The 22,346-nt window shown below is 40.3% G+C and overlaps 1 protein-coding gene across 3 annotated transcripts in view; it reads left to right on the top strand.

The window, feature by feature from the left end:
* KCNAB1 (potassium voltage-gated channel subfamily A regulatory beta subunit 1) overlaps window positions 1-22,346 on the top strand; it is a 373,578-nt gene that overhangs the window by 297,071 nt on the left and 54,161 nt on the right. For all 3 annotated transcript variants that reach the window (XM_019627607.1, XM_019627616.1, XM_019627623.1), the window contains exons 3-7: window positions 5,003-5,040; window positions 9,278-9,357; window positions 11,626-11,670; window positions 15,403-15,447; window positions 17,507-17,550. In XM_019627607.1, coding sequence (XP_019483152.1) covers window positions 5,003-5,040; window positions 9,278-9,357; window positions 11,626-11,670; window positions 15,403-15,447; window positions 17,507-17,550 — 252 coding nt within the window. The remainder of the gene's footprint in view (window positions 1-5,002; window positions 5,041-9,277; window positions 9,358-11,625; window positions 11,671-15,402; window positions 15,448-17,506; window positions 17,551-22,346) is intronic.

Here is a 22,346-nt window from a genome sequence, read left to right as displayed (position 1 = left end):
CTCAGCCTCGGAGGTGTGACCTCAACACTTCAGCACAAGGGCCTTTCAAGGAGTGTCAGATGGTGTTCCTTCTCTATTCAAAACTCTTCACTGGCCTCTCCGAGGTCCTTTTTGTAATTGAGATGACCGTACGTGATCTGACCCCTCAGACCTCGCCTTCTCTTCTCTGGCCACTCCGGCTTCCTCATTGACCTTGAACATTCCAAACAGGCACACACCCCTCCCGCACATGTCCCCCCACCATGCCAGATAGCTGCATGGCAAGCCCCTTCACTTTCTTTATGAACCTTGTCTGGCCACCCTATCTAACATCTCAACACCCACCTCCTGACATTTCATATACTCTAGCCCTGCCTCATAAAAATGACTCTCTTTAGCACTCATCAATCAACATTATGTATTTTACATTTCACTTATTTATGAAATTAACAATCATAAATCAAAACTATATATTTAACTTATTTTTCTTATTGTTTTGTCTTTCCCCATAAATCTGCTCCATAAGAAGAGAAATAATTACCAGCTTTGCTCATCATTGTATCCTGATCATTTAAGTACAAAGCCTACCATATGGTAGACTCAATGAATACTTGTTGAATGAAAGAGTGAAGCAAAGTTAACTATGGCATAATAAATATTACAACTGCATTTATATATTTCCTTCTTGATAGTTATAAAAAAATTCTATCCAAACCATAAGCAAGTCAAACTGCAATATAAAAAAGGAAGTCACCAAATCTATAACCTTAAAATGATTCAAACCCAAATTGAGGGACGTTCTATAGCGTACTTGATCAGTACTCTTCAAAAATGTCAAGGTCACCAAAGACAAGGAAAAACTGAAGAACTGTCACAGATCAGAGGAGGCTAAGGAGACATGAACACTAAATGCAATGTTGGGTCCTGCATAGGCTCCTGGGACAGAAAAGAGGACAGTGAAATTCAAAAAAAGATCTGTAGTTTAGCTACTAGTACTAGACAATGTTAATTTTCTGGTTTTGATAATTTCACTAAGATGATGTAAGAGGTTAAAGGGCCAGGGAGGTAGCCTACCTGAACAAACATTATTACATCTAAAGGTCTAAACATCTCTTCATACTCCAGGAAGGAATCATTTAAATAATAAGTGTGTTTCCTAAATGAATAATAAGAAGTCATTACCAAACAAGGTGTTTGATCACACCTCGCATATATGTAAAATGCATATATGATATCCATGTTCTATTTTGTATTAACACTTTCAAACTAACTGAAAAAGAAATACATTTCATTATTACTATTTTTCTCATAATTCATTAGTGATTTTATTTGGAATCAGAAACATGGCATCTTTTCTTCTGTAGCAAAATATCAGTCACAGTATTTTTTTCACTGTGATATATGAGTATGGTATGCAGCTCTAAATACTTAAACTGGGGTTGATAGATGGTTTTTTCAGATTTATTTTTAGATGCATATTTCTAAAAATAAGCTCTTTCCAACATGGATAGAATTATTGTAAATAGTTCTTACAAGTAGGGTGATCTCCAAGATGTGTGTATAATCCTGATTTTCGATGTCATCATATTTAGTCTTCAATATCATTTTGTACTACAGTTTAATAACTTCAAATCATAGCCCTTCACTTGTATTGTCAAAAATTAATTAAGAAAACTAAGCTAAATAATATTAGTTGGTTTTCATAAAGTTTGAAATTCAGTATTCAATGGCCCAGTTTCGGGGAATAAATTTCAGGCTCTCAATTTCATTTCTGGAAACGGATTGCAATGTAGGAAAGAGGACCGAATTATTCTTTAACAAATGAATTTCTCAAAGACTAGCTTGTCAGAATGCAGAGAAGCAAATGAAACATTTATGAAAATACCTGTGAATGCCCCATAGAAAAATACTCAAAAAGTGTAGATTTGTAATGTCAGCAAGAAACTTGGAATTTCGAGCCAACCTTTGCTGTTAAGTGGAGATTGGACTGCTCCCTTTGATAACATGAATAGTTTTTAAAAATCTCCATCATCACAGCACAAGTAAGCCAGCAAATTCATCAAGCAGACACTGACCTGATTTTGCTCCAAGATACAGAACAGCCGATTCATGATATTAATTACTGAAACCATGGCTTGTCTCATTTTAGCTTTTTAGCCCAAAGCAACTCCTGATGAATGAGAAAATTAATGGGTTTATAGACATAAATGTTTAGTGCCCCTACCAAGTACTGCTGCCCAGGGACCTGGGGCTCCAATGTCAGCCCCTTGTATAGTAACATAACTTGGAATAGTGCATCCTACATCCAATGGTCTGAGACCTTTCTCATTACAGACTAAGCCATTTCCTGATATTTTACCTCACAGGACTCCTTGTTCAAAAGTTCTATGACCCTCTAAAATTCTCAAAATATCACAAATAAATACAGTGTGCTATTATTTATGTCTGTGTTCTCATTTGCTGCAATAGAAAATGTCAACAATAATTTAACTTATCCTGAAATTTCTCCACCATATTTTTAACATGCTGAGCTACAGTGTTTCTGACTATACTAAAATTTGCAAGTGCTTGTTTGTGCTCTGGACATATAATTTCTGCTGCAATAAAAGACACTCTTTTATAAAAGCATTGTCTATAAAATGGTTTTGCTGCCCCAGCCATTTTTTTCACTTAATAGAGAACCGCATTTCACAGCAGATCACTTATTTTACTCTCATTCAAGAACAAACCCTAACATTTTACCAGTCCATTAAGCTTCTCAATGCCCATCTTTTCTATATACCACTCATGGCTGTTTTTATTATGGTGCCTTAAGATGTAATTTTTTGTGTGTGAACAGTCTTTGTTTGGATATTCTCCACATCCGCCAAAAAAAGTACACTCTTATTTTTTTTACTTGAAATACTCAACTCTGTGTTTTAGGAGATGTATAAGTTCATTCTTTCTGTTAATTTTACAATAAGAAAAATATCAGTAAACATGTGGTGGGAAATAACAACTGCATGTGATTTCAGTGTTGGAAATGCTACCAAGGAAGGTGTCCAACCTTTGTCTAACCGCGGAGGGCAGAGTGCTTCCAACAGAAGACATTGTCCCTTGGAGTCAGGGGTGTCTGCACTGTGGGGACACTGCCCTCTGTTAAGAGAAACTGGAAGGGCTGGCCGAGTGGCTCAGTTGGTTAAGAGCTCGCTCAAGAGTTTGAGCTCTGAGCAACAGCGGTTCGAGTCCAGCCCGAGCTGAGCAGCCGCTGAGCTGCCAATAGGTAGCAGGATGGCTCAGCTAAAAAAAAAAAAAAAAAAAAAAAAGAGAAACTGGAAAAGAGACATTTTTTTAAAAATCTTCAAAGTATTTAAATGTTGGTAGCTTATTCAAAATTTATTAAAATGGGAGGTGGGTGAACTTTGTTTTAACCAGACAAGTCTGCAAGTGAGTGCAGCCTATGGACTGTCCACTGGCACCCTCTGAGGTTGCACAGTAAAATAAACAGTAAAATAACTTATATCCTACCTTGGTTTTTGTCCCTGGGAACAAAGAAGGGAAAACATACAATTACATCAAAATTCTATGGAGCACGAAATCCAAGTGCCATAATTAATTTGGAGATATTCTAAGGAGGCAACAAGATGCAGCGACGGGGGTACCCTTCTTGAAGCCAGGCATGTGTGGGGGGGATCATAGGTATTTCACTTATTAGGTTGGTTGACATTAGATTCCTGATCTGGAAATAGAAATAATAAAATTGCCTTGTAAGTTTTCCAAAATGATTGGAGGTGAAAGTATGCAAATTTCTCAGCATACTGTTGGCATTTGGAAGGTTTTCCATAAATGGTAGCTATGACTGTTATTATGGAGTACGAAACATGAGTTTCCAACAGTATTTCTTTGTATGCGCCCACAAATACCAATTGTGCCTGCACTGCTCTCACTCTGACCACCCCTCTCATTCTGTGTTATGTTTCCTCATTAGCCCAATGGCCCATGCCACAGCTTATCAGGATGCTCTAAAGTTTTTTACCTCCTTGCCTTGCCTGTGTTTTTACCTATAATTGAATCTCTGTCCCTTCCTTCTTCATTCAGTCACCTCCTTTGCAATTCAACCAAAGTGTTACCAATTCTACGAAGTCTTTCTTGAGTGCTACCCCCCTCCAGTCTAGGTAGAATACTCGCTGCCTTTCTGCCTTGCATCTGCTTCAGTCACAGTATTGTAAACTGTGGGAGGAAGGAATTGGATTAACGACCTTATTGTCCCTACCACCTGGGTGCAACGCCTTTGCCTGGCATGCAATTAGGGTTCAAAAGGTGGATCAGTGAGGGAAGGAATGAATGAGGTGACTGTAGACCAGAGTGACAAGAGCCCACCAGTGCCTGGCTGCTGGTTATGCCTCGCTCCCCTTGCCTTCCCAATCCTCACTCCAGCTCCTCTACTCCCAGCCCCAAACCAATGGAGAGTTCCATGTTGGAGTAGCAGGCCACGACAGAGAAGGTGGTTAAGTGCCTCCTACTGGGGCTTGAAAGTGGGGACTGGAAGGACGGGTGAAAGGGTTCCTTTTGAAAGGTAACAGGGAATACAAAACAGAGTCCCTTGTTGGAGACAAAGAAGGGAAGAACCATAACCCAAGGTCTTACCTTCACTTTCAGAACTGGTGGCTTCTTAGCTAAGTGTGAGCAAAAGTGGGTATATGGCCAGAGTGCGCATGGCAGCACTGCTTCCTGCACACTAGAATGCATGGTTCTATGTCAGAGTTAAAAGCATTTTGTAAGATAGGGCTGCTCTTAGCCTCTATGATGCCTTTGAATGAACAAAGGGCACCCCTTCCTCCAGGGGGGTGCAGACCCTGCCGACAACTTAGTGAGAAGAGGGGGGTGGGCTGGACTTCAGCCCCCCAGTGCCCCTCACCCAGGCACCTTCATGAACAACCAACCTATTGAAGTGGCCTTGTCATAAAAAAACATGTTTCCTCTCATTATACACAATATTAGAAAAATGATTATAATTAACGTGCAAATATTTATTCTTTTCTAGGAACATGGGTGACATTTGGAGGTCAAGTTTCAGATGAAGTAAGTTACTTTTTGTTTCCATTATGCTGATCAAAGAAAATACAAAGAGAGCTATATGGCTGAAGTATTCTTCCTGGGATCCTGGCTTCTTGCACGGATAATATTTTAATCACAGGAAACTGTCAAGATTGACTCAAAGATTATTTTCAATTTTATCTTGCTTCTTTTTGTATTTTTCACATTTAGACTATTAATCCTGAGGCTGTCCATGTATTATATGTGCAGGCTGAATAGAGAAGAAACCAGTTTGGAGTTAATATTAGTCACTTTATGAAAATATTTTATTGCTGTTGTTTGTTTTAGCTTCACCTAGGGTGACCAGCTGGTCCCAGTTTGCATGAACCTTCACATTTTAGGCTGGGGTTTCTCAGTCCTGGACAAACCAGGACAGGTGGTCACCCCGACTTGGGCAAGTTCATCTGACTCCCATGGGTCTCAGTTCCCCCTACGTGAAATGGGATGATGATGTAGACCTGGAAGGTCTGTAGAAAGGATTAAGCTTGTTGTGCATATCAGACATTTCTATAGCCCTTTGACTAATAGGTAGCTAACACTCAATAAATGGCAGCTGTAATAATTATATTTACCATAAAATTCCTTTAAATCTTTGTTTACACGTTCAGAAGAGTGCTGACCAAGGTGACATTCTTAACCGTTGCCCTAAGGAGTACATACCTCCATGGCATAAGTGAGCTAAGCTGGCAATGCCCTCCAGACCCTCCGATCCTTCCTTGTCTGCCTACAACACCACCGATGGCGTATCTGAGTGGATACACTCAGTGGGATTCAGCCCACCCTATCATTGACTAACTAGATTTACTACCATTTACATCTACTAACAGTGGCACAGCAGTAAAAATCAGAGGGGTCCTGGTTAAGATGAATAAGGTGATGCCTAGAAGGTGCTTAGACCGGTACCCAGCCCAGAGCAAGCCCTTTGTAAAGGTAGTTCTTACTATCATTCCTAAGCAGAACCCTGGGGAACCCCCTGGTTCTTTTCCGTAGCTCCCAAAGTCACCAGCATTATTTAACAGACCCTGGGGGAAAAGTCTTAGCTGCATATTCTTATCTGAATGCCTGTTCCCAGTATTGGGCACAGGTTACTCTAGAGAGTGTGTCACATGGGGGATTCCTTGAGAAGCAGACCCTGAGCTGAAGATTAACATTCAGAGCACATTTAGGAAGTGCTCTCAGGATCAACACAGGGCAGGGAGGGAGGCAGAATTGGACAGAGAAAGAAATTGAGCCATTTTGCAATCTCAGCAATGACCTCAGCTGACCCCATGGGGAGCTCCGAAGCTGAGACGGCCTGCAGGGTTGTCCCAAGTTGGGGCAAGAGGAGTGAGCATTTGTATCCCTTGTAGGACCAGTCAGTGAATAGAGGCTGCCTTGGATAGCAGGCCTAACCTTGGGCTAGGCAACTCTCTTTAGCCAAGTGCAATTTCCAGAGAGGGCTGATAGCTGAAGGCCATCTGATGTCAGCATTCCTAGCAGCTATGGGAATAAGTCCTTCAGTTCTGAAGGACGATCTAAGTGGCCATCACAGAGTCCACTATAGGGCCCTCTGACTGGCATTAGGTAGAGTGTATGGAGGAGGCACAGAGGCAAGTCCACAGATATCAGAGCAATGACCACAGACTTACATACAAAATAAGTGACAAGTAGGGAAGGCGGTCTACAGTTAATAATCCACTATATCCAGTATGTGCCTAACCTTCCACTGCCTGGTGTGGTGCCTCCCTTTTGCAGCAGAGGGGCCAACTGTAAGCATGTCAATTTCCCCTTCATCTTTGCTTTCCCTGTTGCAGTCTCAGCCACTCTGCTGCAAGGAGCCCAGGCTTCCCAGGTCAGAGTGTGACCAGCTGGGCTCTGAAACAAATTGTTTCAAAATTATGGTACTAAAATCTCAACAACACATTTTTCATGAACGGCAACAGCTCTCAACTCAGGTGCAGACCAGACAGATAGCTACTGTCCTCCCAGAGAGCAGCTGTGACTTCCCCCCCAGGTCCCTGAGGAGAGAGTGCCAGTCGCCAGGAGGAAGGGAGGCACAGCAGGCCAGTCACACCAGTGGGCGAATCGCTTAAATTCATGGCAGAAATGCGGGTCAATAGCAACAAATTCACCTCCCCAGATTTTCCCACTTTGCCTTCAGATGAGCTCAGCACAAAGCAAGGACAATTATGGAATCCAGGAATAACCACACAGTGATGTGCTGGGTGACGCAATCACCAGTGCTGCCTCAGAAGGTGGGGGTGTCCCCATTACTGGGCGAGTTCAACCATAGATTGAGTAGCCACTTGCCAGGCATATTATCAAAAGGATTTAAACATGAAAACCAGATAACTCTGTGAGGTGCCTCCCAAAGATGAGAGCTTCAGCAGAAAACCAAGATAGCTGTTACTCATATGAAATAATGTTACATTATCATCTTATAAGGCACTTAATTTTCAGACTTTTATTTACATGTTCTCATCTGTAAGGCAGTTAGTTTTCCTTCAGTTGCAGGTAACTAGGCACTCAGATTGGCTTAACCAATTAGGAAATAAGTTATTTTGACTTTCACGCTAGAAGAGTAGACGTAGAGCAAGGTTCGGGGTTGACTCAACCAGTGGCCCCCACTTCATTTCCCAGTGGTTCTCTTGGTCCTGTATTCCTTGTATTCCTTTGTGTATTGACTGCATCCCCTGGTAGTAAGAGAGCCCTAGGAATGCCAGGCCTCAATTAGAACGGGAAGCCCAGAGAAAGAAAGGGGAGGTCAGCTTCCTCTAGGCCTATGAGCTCCATGGGGGATCTGAACAGAATCATCCTCCTTTTGCAGATGAAGAAACTGAAATACAGCGAGTTCAAATGACTTGCCCGAGTTCATTTATCTAGTAACTAGTCCACTCAAGGCCAGAAGCCGGTCTTCTGACTTAGTTCAGTGATTTTATTATTCCATATTGAGGTCTTCAAATCCTACAGTTGAGAAACGTCTCAGCAATCATTTAGTCCAACTCTTCATCCAAGATTCTCCATCTTAAGACGTCTCTCTCTATAAAATTTCCCAGTAATAATCCACCAGTACGTCATGTGACACATAACACAAGGATAATGTATAATACATGCACAATAATATCTTACACACAGGACACTCATCATGAGAAAGACTAGTCTTAACTTTTAATCTCTACTCAGGGTAAATGTCATAATAGTACCAAATTAAAAGCAGTCATAGCATCTTTGCTGCTATTTTTCTAAAGGATTTGCAGGATCTCCATTTTGCTAGCCTAACAATTTTCTTGATCAGCCAACTTTAAAAACAACAAAAAAATAGTTTATCTTGGATATGCTGATGAAGCAACTTTAGCCCACAATCAAAAGCATAATGGAAAAATCAATTTTAATTATTTGTGAGGTATGTAATTTCTCAGTTGACTAATAAGTCTATCAGCAAAATGAAAAATGTCCCCTCACCGCTGTTGTTTTTGGCTGTCCCTCCACAGCTATCCCTCAGGCTGTTGTTTACAGCTGTCCCCACGCACACTCTTCTGTCACACTTGCCCCTTGCGATCAGCAGCACAAATGAAGGAACAAGGGGCCTGCAGATCTATTTTTGGGCTGACAGGAAGGAGCTGGACCCCTGGTGAGCCAGTACCTCGCTCCTGCCTTTCCCTGTCCGTTTGGCTGGCTGGCCACTCTGTGACGGTGTCTGAGGTGTTGCTGAGATGTGGGTGGCAGGATTTACAACAGCCACAGCTCTCTCTGTCTAACCTTCGATTCATTAGTACAGTCTGCTAAGTCTTGAGGGAAAAAGGCACAAAGTTTTCGGCCACGAGTCACCCAGGTACCACAACCTATTCGCTAGGAGAAGGGAGAAGAGCATGGAGTCGGCCACAATACAAATCATCCTCTTGTCAGAGAGATTACAGTGCCACAGACAATGTTGTCAAACCAGGTCTTCCCAGCACAGAGAGAAACAAATCTGCCTGCCTAACAGTGCTCCTGACCACTGGCTAACCTCAGCGTAGCCATCAAAGGAAGTTCCTTAGCATCCAGGTAGATGTCTGGGGGGAAGGCTATGCTACCCCATATCTGCTGGTCGAATCTTCTTGTTTTCTTCTTTACTACAAGTGAGAAAAACAAGGAGTAGTTACTGGGATTTCAGTGTTCTCAAAGACCACTAGGGGACTCAAAGACGCTGCCCATGTTTGGAAAGCATCTGGCTTTCCCGACTGACCTTCGCGTCCTCTTGCAGGTTGCTGAACGGCTCATGACAATTGCCTACGAAAGTGGAGTGAATCTCTTTGATACCGCCGAGGTCTACGCCGCTGGAAAGTAAGTCAGTACCTCCTTGCGTCCCTCAAGTGGCACCTCTAGAACCAAGAGACTCTGCCCAAACCATTGCTGACATGCTGGTGAGAAGGGTCTGCCCTTTCCACACATGCTGATGGCACTGCTTTTCTCCCTCCCTCTACCACCATCACCAGGTTTAGGGATATTGACCATCTCCAACCGCCCCTCCGCTCCCCCGCCCACCCAAACCTTCCCTCCTCTGGTTCCTGCGTGATGAATGGACTGGAAGCAATGGCCAGGGGAAGAGGTGGCTGGGGCCAGAGTGGTGGCATGGAGATCAATAAATGTTGGTTGGATAGATGAATGAGCAAATAAATGAACAGATTACAGTGTGGTTGTTCAAAAGCTAGTCTCGTTATTTCATAACCACATCTCATAGTTCCTCAGCCCCCGAGAGAAGCTGGGCTGTCCTCTCTGCAGGGAAGCAGGCTTGCTTTTCCTGTTTACAGGCTTGTCCCTCCAGGTAGCATTATAGGTAGATCGGTTAAAGGAAGGCTCCCCAACGATGCCAAGAAACCCAATATCTTTTATAAGAGGCATTTCAGACCCCACTCTGAGGACAGAGAGGGCTGCAAAGAGGCCTCGCTTCCTTTGCTGGAGAAGTCACATCTTGCTGCAACCTTCCCTGGGGCCTGCTAGCAAGTGTGGAGTTGAGGACAGGGCTCACTCCTAAATCAGAACACGTGGGTCACGTGCCTCAGGGCCAGGACACAGAATCCATGCCCTCCAGGTCTAGTCACAACAAGCACATCTCAGAACAGAGCTGGAGCACCTTGGCCTCCCACTGTGAACATGGATGTAGCTCCAGGAGCTGGAAGGAACTAAATAGCTGGGCCGCTGCTTGAGCAGCTCTGCAGTTTTCTAACAGGACTGTGACACATACCCACCTACAGGCCTCAGTCCCCTCTTCCAGGTGAGAATTACAACCAAACTGCTGGACTTGCTGAATCAGGTTCATCGTTGCCTGGTCGAAGTGCATTTTCCTTGCATGGGTTTCCTCCTTTTCAGGGGCAGGTGTGTGTTTAAGGACCATCAGGGAGGTTCAGAGCCCATATCCCTGATGTTTTCTGTTGAGTTCGAGGAGAGAAAATAAAATCCATGAGGACTCGCTCCTTTTGATATCCTCCCCTTTCTCACTGTTTTCTTCCTTTGTTGAGTCCTAAGGTTGACATAAGGAGGAGTGATGAACAAGTCTGTTGGAGTTTTGGTTATATTCCTACTGTGAAGGATAATCAGTCCTGGTTAATTACTGGTTGGTTGTCAGTGTGTAACTGAGAAGGTCCCACTGTGAAATGCAAGGTTGGAAAGGCAACTGTCAGAGAGACAGAGGAGGAAGAACAGAGCTCTACCATTCAGTGCATGTCTGTTTGGGGCGTGCTCCAGAGCTAAGTGCGTCGTGGCTTATTGCCAGGATCCTAAATATACTCCAACAAAGATGGAACATTCAGTGAAGACAAAAACCGATTAGCAATGACTCCCAGCTATAAGTCTATAGGACCCTAATGGACCAAGTGCTCATTCCATTGGTGTCCCCATTCACAAAGTCTCTAGAGGCCAGCTGCTTCTCACAGTTGGTCTTACTGGGAGGGACCTAGAAGAAAGTTTTAGTCTCCTCCATCTTGGGTCCACGCTGGGCTAGGTAGATGGGGAGAGGCCAGTGGAGATGCCATAGTGTACCTCTCCACGACACAAGCTTTGGTGCAGGAAGGACCTTATGTCCTGTTTCTATGATAATCCTTCTCACTGGAACCCAGATTACTCTCTACGTGGGCTCCTACATCTGTAGCCCTGGCCTCTGGGACATTTAAACCCACACATGGGCTCTTTTATCCTGCAAGATCTCCTGGGAGTCAGTATGTTCTGTCTAAACGGTGTGAGGTCTCATTGTCCTCCCTGGTCACAAGTGGAGACCACAGCAAGTAGAAGGAAAACCTTGACTCCTGTTGGACACTGCCAAGCAGGACATTTAGATATGGGATCAGTGGTTTAAAAACACCAAACTGCCAAATGGCTCTGCTGTTTCTTAGTACCAGGGCTGCCGGTGGTCTCCTGCCAGTGTCAGGATTGGGCAGGTGCTTCTGGAACGAATCCTGCAGGCATGAGCAGAAGCAGGGGAAACGGAGAGCAACTCCTCTTTTTGGGACATGGAGGCACTGAGAGATCAAACAAGGAATGGCTCTGGTGCTTTGGGATTGACTCCCACGTTTCCAGGACACTGCACCCTAAGACATTATCTGTTTCCCCCTCCAGGGCTGAAGTGATTCTGGGGAGCATCATCAAGAAGAAAGGCTGGAGGTAATGTACTCACCATAATCATTTATTTACCTTTAAAAAAGACTTATTATTTTGTACCAAAGAAGGGAAAATAAAAGTTGTATGACAACTGGCCAAAAGGTTGTCCAAAAAAAGTCATCTCTTAGTAAAGAAATGATTTACAGTGGTCTGAAAATAAATACCAGCCAGTTCATTTCTGGTGCTTCAAAAGTTACTGACTAGTCATCAATCACAGTGAATTATCACAGGGCTGAGCAGAGAAGTGGGGAATGGTCAAGAAGTCTTTGTCCATAAAAGAAAGTGACATTTTCATGGCTTCTGACTGCCATTTATGGTAATTTGGTGAAGGAAGCCAGCTGACAGGAAGCTGATTGTGTATACTATCCACACCACTATTAGCAACTCTGAATGCAAAGACATGATGAAGTAAGAAGCCCTTGAGATAAATACCCCAAAGCTTTCTTATCTGCCAGTGTCTCTCTTATGTACTGGGAGCCCTATTATCTGGGGACTCAAGAAAGTTTTTCATCTTCTATCCTTGAGGGGTCACATCCCATCACATCACCTTCTGTAGTAAACACCAGTGGTAATAATGGGTGCCACAACATCTGGGGGTGGGGGGCAATCCCCCTCTGTTTCACTATGCACGTCATCCCCAACAGCCACTTCTCCAACATGAGCAGAAAATCAGGCAAAGCCCAACAAAGACCAGTGGACAAGTTTGGGGTCCTCTTCTGCTCCAGTATAATGTCTGCTGATTGCCAAATAAATAACAGTTCAATAGCATTAGTGAGGCAAATGTGCAAGGAGCTCTAGACCCACACATGTACAGGTAGCATGTATAAAATCTAGTCGAGGAAAAATGGAACTTCTCAAAAAATATAGCTTAAGACTGGTTTTATTATGCCTTTTCACAAAGCATTTAAATTCCTTCTGAGAGAGGAAACTGGAAGGATCAAACAGAGCTTCATGTATTAGGGCTGCTTACTCCTCACTCTTAGATCAACATTTGGTAGGAACTGGGGGCCTCGTAGAAATAGAAAACCAGAAATTTATGGAGATGTCAACAAATAAAGTTTGGTGACCTACTTTCTCCCTCTCACTTCTCTTCCTCCTCAACTCCAAGGACTGTAAGTGTGCTAAGAGAGAGCTGTATTCATCCTTAAATATGGAAAAATATTCATGTCCCCACCCAGTCCTCCACCTTGCCTGAGTTACTTTCCCACTCATATGTTGATCCATCCATCACTCCCCAATAGACACTCATCAGTTTCCTAGGGCTGCTGTGACAAAGGGCCACAAACTGGATGGCTTAAACCAACAGAAATTTATCCTCTCACAGTTCTGGAGGCCAGAAGTCAAAATCAAGATTTGGGCAGGGCCACATTCCCTCTGAAATGCTGGGTAGAACACTTCCTTGCCTCTTTTGAGCTTCTGGTGGGCTCTGGAAATCTTTGGTGTTCCCTGGTGCAGATACCAACTTCAACCTCTACCTCTGTCATCACATGGCACTCTCCCCTCGTGTGTGTTGGCGTTTTCTTATAAAGACACCAGTCACATTGATATTGGATTAAGGGCTCATTGCTCTCCAATATGACCTCATCTTAATTTGACTAAGTACATCTGCAGTGACCCTATTTCCAAATCAGCTCACATTCTGAGGAACTGGGGGCTTAGGACTTTAATGTATATTTTTCAGGGACACAATTCAACCTATGACAGAGACCTTGCAGATGAGTCCCATAGGAGTCCAGTGAACTCTGCAGCAAGGTGTAGGCTGACAGAGTACACCCGAGGGAGGAGGGGAAGCATTAGTGCGGGAGCTCTTCTCCCCTCAGCCCAGACAGCGTTTAGCCACCACGCTCCATAGTCTACAGAGTCAAAAGCAAGTATACTAACATGCATCTTTCACAAACTCCCTTTCAGTTTTGCAAATAAAAACTCAAGCTATCATCATGCTACAGAATATTACATCAGTTCACAGCTGCTCCCAGAAGACTGGTGAAAAGATAAACCATATCATCATAGCATTGATCTATAAAAAGCAGTTTCAGCTAGCATACTTGTCTTCTAGTCCAGTGCTGTCCAGGACAAGTTACTGCTCTTCTTTGAGTCTCAGTTTCCCCACCTGTAAAATGGATGGCCTAGTTGTTCATGAAGTATCATGCTGATAACAGAAGGTATGCAAAAGTATTTTGAAGGCTGCACTATCAAATAAAAAATAAAGTATCAAAATAAAGCATTCATGTCATCATTCTCCACCCACTCTGAATGTTTCCGTGAGGTCAGTGATAATTTGCCAGGTTGCTGTCTACTCGTGCTCTTTGAACATAAATGTTGGTGTGCACACCCATATAAGGCCAAACATTTTACAGAAAGCCCAGCTTTAGAAAAATAAGTAAGTCTGTGGTGGTGGTATTGGCCAAGATGTGCAGCTTTGGCAGGCCCATGTGCTCTGAATAATCAAGAGGGCTGCATTCGTTTTTTATAATATCCCATCCAGCCTTTGATTGAAGCTCTGCCAATGTTTGCTAAAGGAGAACTTGCTACTATACTAGGTCTCATGAGGTTGACAGATCAACCTGGAAAGTGCAGCAGGCCTTCTGGGGTGTGTAATCTCCAAATGCATGTATCTATAGACTTTCCATTTCAATGATTCAAATTACTTTCAGGGAATTAACTTCAGTGGGATGGGGTTGCTGACATTCTCTGCAATTTTTCTTGTTGCAGCCAAGTTGTCAGAATTGTCACTGCTGTTCCCCATTGGTTATCATTAATCATACTAGGCTTTTATACCGGAGGGCCCTGAGGCATCACTGCTACAGCTGATGGAAGTATAAATGCCTTATTTCAAATATTCCCAAAGTTTGGTCTTAACCTTTGAATCACAAATGAGGTGTTTTTTTCCTAGACCAGTTCAGTTGAATTACATACCTGGAGAAACTAAATTACACTGAGATCTGCCTCCCAATTTTAAATTATATGACTATAGATCTCAAGACGTATTTATTATTCCATGACCATAATGGCATTTCCTGCCCCTGGGTGTGGTTTTGAGAAAGTAATAAGTTTGCTGACAAGATTTCCTCATAAGCATAGGGTGGTAAAACTTTGAGTTAAGGATTTTAGGACCGTTTTCCTGAAATGTCATTTCCATTGAATAAGACACTCAAAGAAATTATATTCCTATTTATTAACTATTATAATTTACCTCATCATTCAGATTTCCATGTAGTCAGTTCCTGTCTGTGAATATGGTGGTTGGAGAGGTAGCAACTCAGAATCACTAGGTCCATAGTCCTTGGAGAGTGGACTTAACCCCAGAAAAGTTCACTCTCAATGTTATGTCAGATGCTAAGTAAGTGGTAATTGGTGGCTGTTTGTTTGAGCTACTAAAGCAATCCATCCTTTAAGTCCTTTCACTTACTCTTCTCATTTACCATTTCTGACCCTCTATTCCTACCTCTGACCTTCCGTTTGCCACCACCTGTCACAGTCCTCCACCTCCTCCAACCTCTCCAGGTAAAGGTCACTTCCATTCAACCTCTTTCTCAGGAGTCTGACTTGAAGTCCCCACTCACCAGCTTCCCTTTGTCCTTACATTTCAGTGACATGAATTAACAAATTTATCTCTTTACCAATGTTTTTTAATATGAGCTATAATAAATTCTTTGTAGTGTTATAATAATAATATGACTCAGTACAATAACTGGCAATTTATTTAGTATTTCTGTCTGTCTGTTTAATATACAGGAGGTCCAGCCTGGTCATAACAACCAAACTGTACTGGGGTGGAAAGTAAGTTAAATTCATTTTATTTTCCCTTCTTGACAGGAAACAGCTAGTAGTTCACGCTTTTATCTTTTTAAGCAACCATTTTCCATTTTACATCTAATGTACTAAAATTAATTGGTTTGGAGAGAAAGATTGTTTTTTCTCACTTGAAGGAAATAGCAATTAGCCTAGGATTCCATTTTAGCAAGATGTCCCCAAAGAAATATAGTGCAAAGCATGTGGTCACTCATTGCTAAGTGATTCGTGGAGATTTTCAAATACCAACCTCATACTTAGAACTGTCTCCAAAATAGAGTTCAAATTTGGGGGGAAGAAAATAAGCACATAGTATCACAGAAGAAAAGCTACTCAAATCTGCCAAAACTTGGAGACTTATACAGAATGCAAAGATAAAAATATCTCGTCTGACCCAACGTGTAAGTCTCTGATCATTTCTGCAGAGCGCTCTAAACGTGCTGATCAAAAGGAGCATCTCACTGGAGAGTAACACAGAGCTACTTGTATCACTCCCTGTCAGGCCTCATGAAAGAGAAGTCCTCTTTCTGGTGTTGGATGCAAACAAATTTCACAGAATGAATTAGCTTCTGATGGACATGGTGTTTGAACTGGTATTTACATTACCCAGCAGGACTTAGAAGTTCAGCCTTTTCAACAAACATGTAAGAAAACAGCAAGCTATTCCATATACCTCTTCAAGGAAATCTCAAAGCTGTCCATGGAGTCTTAGAAAAAAACAAATAAACAAACACAAACAAAACCTTATTCATCTGCTAATAATTGATAGGAAAGAGTTAAAAATGCAATTGGAGTCAGAGGTCAGTTATTTAGGAATCTTCTAATCAAAATGCATATGTGTATACATACATACGTACACACATACATACTGGGGGTGCCAAAAAAAATGTATACAAGTGAACACTTTGGTCAATGTTGCTCAAGCAGTAGTTTGCCGTAATCAGAAGTGTCTGGACACTGATGGTAACCACTTTGAGCACCTCTTGTAATGGCAGAAGTCAAACGTGACTTGTATTCATCTTTTGTTATTGGTATATATTGATTGTTACAATTTTAATACAGTTTTCCTTTCTAAAAATGTGTATCCATTTTTTGGCACCTTCTGTATTTACTCATATTTTATTGCTATTTTGAGCCTGTTTATGATGAAAACAGAAAGATGGAATTTAGATGTTTATTCCTATTGTAGTTTACAAAAAAATAAAGCAACATTGTACCTATGAGAAACGTAGACTTACATTGTCTATGCTCTGATCTGTCGTGCCATTGCCTGGTGCTTTGCAGTGGTACTCAAAACCTTGCCTATAATTTAGAAATAAACAGGAAGTAAAACAATCTACAAGAACCACTGAGTAGTAGAGTACTATGTACCCTATCATCTAATATACTTACAAAGATATAAAATCACCAAAGATCAATGGTAAACTCCTATGCTTTAAAAAGAGTTTGCCAACAGTATTGATTTTGAAGAAACATTTCATCAATACTTTAAAACTGAAGGACCACGTTTGTTTCTAATTGTCCAGAGCTTGAGAATGGTCTGAAAAGGCAAAAGTCCTAAGTCTTCTTAGGATACGATTTAAGGAAAAGTTGGTGGATCACATTTTAAAAGAAAATAGTTAATTTCTTTTGAAAGTCAAAGGCGCTCTCAAATTTGCTTCCTTTCTCAGAAGAGCTAATGACATTAGCAGCCTGGCAATTTTATAGTTAAGCTCACAAACTTATGTCAAGCTTTTTTTTAATTTTAGTTTTTAACTTGCTTGGGACTGGTTAAGAACAAGGTGGGAAGGTTGAACCGTGTGTCAAATTATGTATGGACAGGCTGTGCATGGCGAAGTTGTTATTTCCATGGTGTGATGACAGCCATGGTTAATTCGTCTCCTGGGGTGTCCAAAGAAAAGGGGCTCAGTATATTGCCCACCAGCCTTTCCTCTTCAGCCTGCAGTGGTGCAGAATTTGTGAAGAGCAGGGTATAAAATTAGCAATTTGGTCTAGAATTATTATTCTGCACTTTTCCGCTCAGTCATTTGTTTCTTTTTCTTGTTAGAGCTGAAACAGAAAGAGGGTTGTCAAGAAAACATATTATCGAAGGTAGGTACTGCTGCTTCCATTTTATTTTCATCTGTGGGCTGCTGATTGAAGAAAGGTATCAACCAAATAGGTTCAAAACACTTAAAGGGGGCGGGAAATTCTCTGTGAAAAGAACCACAATCAACGGAGTTTCTTCCTAAGGTTGAGCATGGGGAGTGTAGTGATATAGAGGGAAGAATGGAAACTCAGAAAAGAGTCAAATTTTCCAGAACTCTTCTCATTTACAGCTATGCTGACATTAATAAAACACTTCCATTAGACTTTTGAAAGGTTTTATTGAGATATAATGTATATACCATAAAAGTTTACCCATTCAAAGTGTACAGCTCATTGGTTCTAAGTATAATTACAGAGTTGTGCAATCACCATAATTTAATATTAAAATATTTTCATCACCCCAAAGAGAAACCTTGTACCCACTAGTAGTTCTTTCCCACCCCTTCCTTACCCACAGCCCCAAGTAACCTCTAAGCTGCCTTTGTCTCTATAGATTTGCTAATTCTGGACATTTTATGTAGAGAAGATAGTGCGATATGTGATATTTTGTCAATGGCTTCTTTCACTTAGCATAATATTCATCCATGTTGTAGCATGTGTCAGTACTTCATTCCTTTTTTTTGCCAAATAAAATTTCATTGTGTGACTATGCCACATTTTATCTATTCATCAGTTAATATGCATTTGTGTTACTTTCACTGTAAAGTAAAGTAATGCTGCTATAAACATTTGCCTGCAAGTTTTTGTGTGGACCTATGTTAAGACTACCATACTTTAAAAAAAAAAACAACAACTATATATGCATACAAAAAACTTGTAGAAAATTACCACTGGGTGATTGATTCACGGTGCCATTACTTGTGCCATGGTATCAAAATTTTGCATGGCTTAGAAATTAAGACTGCAAGAGCCATGATAGTAGAGCACCACTACTTCTCTGTGAGGATTATGAGAATTGTGAGGAACTTTCACTTATTTCTTGCTTGTCTGTATATTACAAAAATTTTACACTTTTTGCAATAAAGGAAAAAATGTTAAAAGTGCTGCCATATATTTCCAATATCTTTCTACTAGTTCATGGACTAATTCATAAAAATCCAAGGTTTTATGACTTTAGATTCATGATTACTCATTGAGACAGATGATTTTTCTCCTTTTTAAAACTAGTTTCATTTATGAAATGCCAAAGTCACCAAAAAATATAAAATATATTCTAATCGCACCACTTTAAAAATAAAAATGGATAAAGGGGGGTAAAATCCTCCTTTTGCTCATCTCAACTCATTCCACAGTTTGACAATCTGGTGCCTTATCCTTCCCAACTTTTCCCTGTAGTCACACTGGCTTATCTGTCTACACAACTTACTTATAAATACAAAAACATATGTGTTAAACCAATGAAATTAAGCTATACCTTTGAACTTAAACTTTATTTTTTCTCAATTAAAATAAATTTAGACACACACACATATACATATACACACATGATTTGTATGTTATTCCCATTTTTAGTATTATAAGGACTTATACAAATGACCATCCTTATGTAAAATGAGTTAGAAACTGGAGGTAGCATTGTTAGGTCAAAGAATAATGGATATTTTAAAATTATTTTCTAAAAAGAATATACCTATCTGATAGATAAACTGATCTTATTTATTTGCTTTTTTATACACTTATTTATTAATTATTTCATAATTATGTGCTTCTTGTTCTGGGAATTAACTCTTCATATTCTTAAGCTATTTTTCTTTTGAGTCATTTGTCTTGATCTTATTAACTTGTAGGAGCTCTTTATATACTAAGGATGTTCACTCTTTCTCAGTTACATGAGTTGCAAATGTTTTCTCCTAGGCTGTCATTTCATGTGAATTTTTTTCCCCCCATGAATCTGATCTAAAATATAATGTTGAATTTAAAGACATTTCTTTCTAGTTTAGGAGTTGGAGCTATTTTTTGTCCTATAATGATAACAACTTTGAAATAGCTTAGACTTGCACTAGAGTAAAAAATTGTTCCAGTATTCAATCATTTAATTTAAAATGGAGACTTAGAAACCAGATCTTTTGTGTATACACACATACACACACACACACACTTTTATCAGTAATAATTATATTAATTTATTTCCAAAGTCTTTGTTTGAGTTTAGTATTTCTCACTAACTGATTTTTAATATATTTGTAGGCATTTTTGGGTTTTGAAATCAGACAAATATTGGTTCAAGTTTCAACGCTGTAATTTATGAGCTGGGGGCCTTTGTGCAAATTTCTTAACCTCACTAAGCCCCCACTTCCTTGACTAAAAAAATGAGCTATAAATATTCCTACCTTGTGGTGTTACTATACATAGATTGAAATTAGATAATTCACATTGAGCACAGCGTCTGTCACATAATAAGCACTTAATAAATTTTATTTTTGTGATCATCATTCTTCATAGTGCAACTGCTAGTCACCATTCTATGGATAAGGATACCCTTTACTAAGTAGGTAACACCCAAGGCTGCCACAATAAACAACCACATTCTAGCACTACAGAAAGCTTCCAGATTCCTCACCCAAACAAATTCTCTTCAGGCCTTGGTGTCCAATTTGTCACTGTAAAGTCAAACCCAACCTGCCTCTCAAAGCTGCTACCATTCCTTCTCTAGCCAAAACATCTACCACAGAATTTGTCAATAGAAATAAACCCACGTCAGCTTGTAGTAACAAGTTGAACCAACGGAGCAGCAGTGTGCTGCCTAGAAAGTTCTTGTTTTGCTTCTTTTCTTTTTACTCTAATTGATTGAAAAAGATATTCAGAAAATGGCTCACACTGGCAATCAACGAAGAAATAAAATCAAAGAGAAAAAAATGGAGACAGTGTGCTGCTGTGCTTTTTAACGACTCTCCATTGCTTTAATATTTACCAGTGTGTGTGCATAATTTTAGACTTCTCTCTTTTTTTAGAGAGAATTGAAGTTTTCTTCAGGTCTCATACAACTTAATAGAAATACCTTAAATTCTCTCTCCCTTTTAAATAAGTCGTAAATTCTCTTAGGAACTAACCTCTCAGGGTGGATAAACCAGTTCAGCTGAAATTCAAACTGACCCAGATTCAAACTTCAACACAAAATTCCAAACTTTTGAAATTGAAGAAGAATTAGGAACTGTTATTATTATGTTGTTATTGTTGCTGTTATTTTTCAGTTCACAATTTCAGCCAAAGACAAAAAATATTCATGAGTGCAAGCGAGTCAGCAAAAAGGATATTTCTGGGCAGGCTGAAATTAGGGAATTGAGTGCATTTTACAGAAAAAAAGAAGCACATGAGATTTCCAGACCCAAAATAAAGTTTGAGTGATTTTATAAATTGTTATCCTTGAGCTTTACTGGCACTTGTTCTGTGATGAAGGTGACCTTACTCAACACGGGATATTCATACACACATTAAATCTGAGAGTTACTCTTAGAGGATCAGACAGAAGCCCAATTCATGGAGAGGTCAGCCCGCTTGTGTGCTGGGTGACCTTGGCCACCTGAGTTAGTTTATAGAGTGAAAAATGAGTTTGACTTGTGCATAATGTAGTTTTGAAAAAAATTCATATGAAAGCCCTTTTCAATGAGCCCGAAGTCCTTGACTTAGATCCAGTTAGGAATAACATTCCCCTTAGAGCCACAAGGAGGGGTAGAAAGTTCACTAGTAGGTTTATTATATCCATTTAGAATCCCCAAGTCCTCTCAGGCTCTGCAAGTCTATTTATTCGTTCAGCCATTTTACAAACATCCATTAAGCCCAAATGTGTGCCTATGTTAAAATTTAGCAGATCAAATTTCCTTAGACTCTAACATGAAGAACAGGAATGGTTTGGTAAGTCATTTTGTAAGACTAAGTAAATTGTTTGTGTGCTATTATAGGCAAAAGTTGTGTCTAAGTCTGTATTTGTCTTTCAGGTAAACAACAGTTTTGCTATGCAATTCAAAACAAAAACCCACTGTGATTGTTCCAGGAGTAGAAAACGAAAATAATCTGAGAAATCTCTGCTTGCAACTTTTTAATGAATAGCAAATGTTAAACCACCTTCCTATCTGAACTCTTTTTAAAAAGAGATAATTTATGATTTTGCAGTTAAAGTATAAATTTCTTAACAAATGGATTAAGCACAGAATCCCTTTCCAGGGTGCCATGTTCATAGTAAACTGAAATTACCCACCAGGATAACCATGTTTCATAATAACAGAAGCAGCCACATATATTATTCTAATACAGTGCAGTCATATATATATATATATATATATATATATATATATAGAGAGAGAGAGAGAGAGAGAGAGAGAGAGAGAGAGAGAGAGAAAATATGGCAAGTGTGTTTTAAATCATGGCTAAGAAATTTGCCAAGAAGATGCTGGAAAATTATGCAGGGAAACATGTACATTACTTAAGGTAACATTTTTTTTTCAAACTAGATAGGAAATCAAATGTGTGGTCGGTGTAAAAGATGACAATACAGCATATTTGAGTAGAACCTTTACAGAATTTCCAAACTACTGATTTCCTGTTTCTACCCCATTAAACCTGCAACACTGAACACCTGATCCACCTCTATGGCAATCTGCTTAATGTCTGAATGAGCAGATTTCTTTCAATGCCAATAAATAGACTTAACTGGATTTGAGGTTCACTTTATGAACAATACAGTTCCTGCTCAACTTCAGAACCTAAAAGAAAAATGAACCTAGATTTTTTTTTTACCATAGTCACTTGAAAGCTATTTTCTTTGCATAACACAATTTATCATATCCTGTGGGCTTTTGAGG

Source organism: Hipposideros armiger, unplaced genomic scaffold (genome assembly GCF_001890085.2).
Source record: "Hipposideros armiger isolate ML-2016 unplaced genomic scaffold, ASM189008v1 scaffold_16, whole genome shotgun sequence".
Taxonomy (NCBI): Eukaryota; Metazoa; Chordata; class Mammalia; order Chiroptera; family Hipposideridae; genus Hipposideros; species Hipposideros armiger.
The sequence above is the reverse complement of the archived record's forward strand: the minus strand, read 5'-3'. Positions and strand labels throughout refer to the sequence as shown.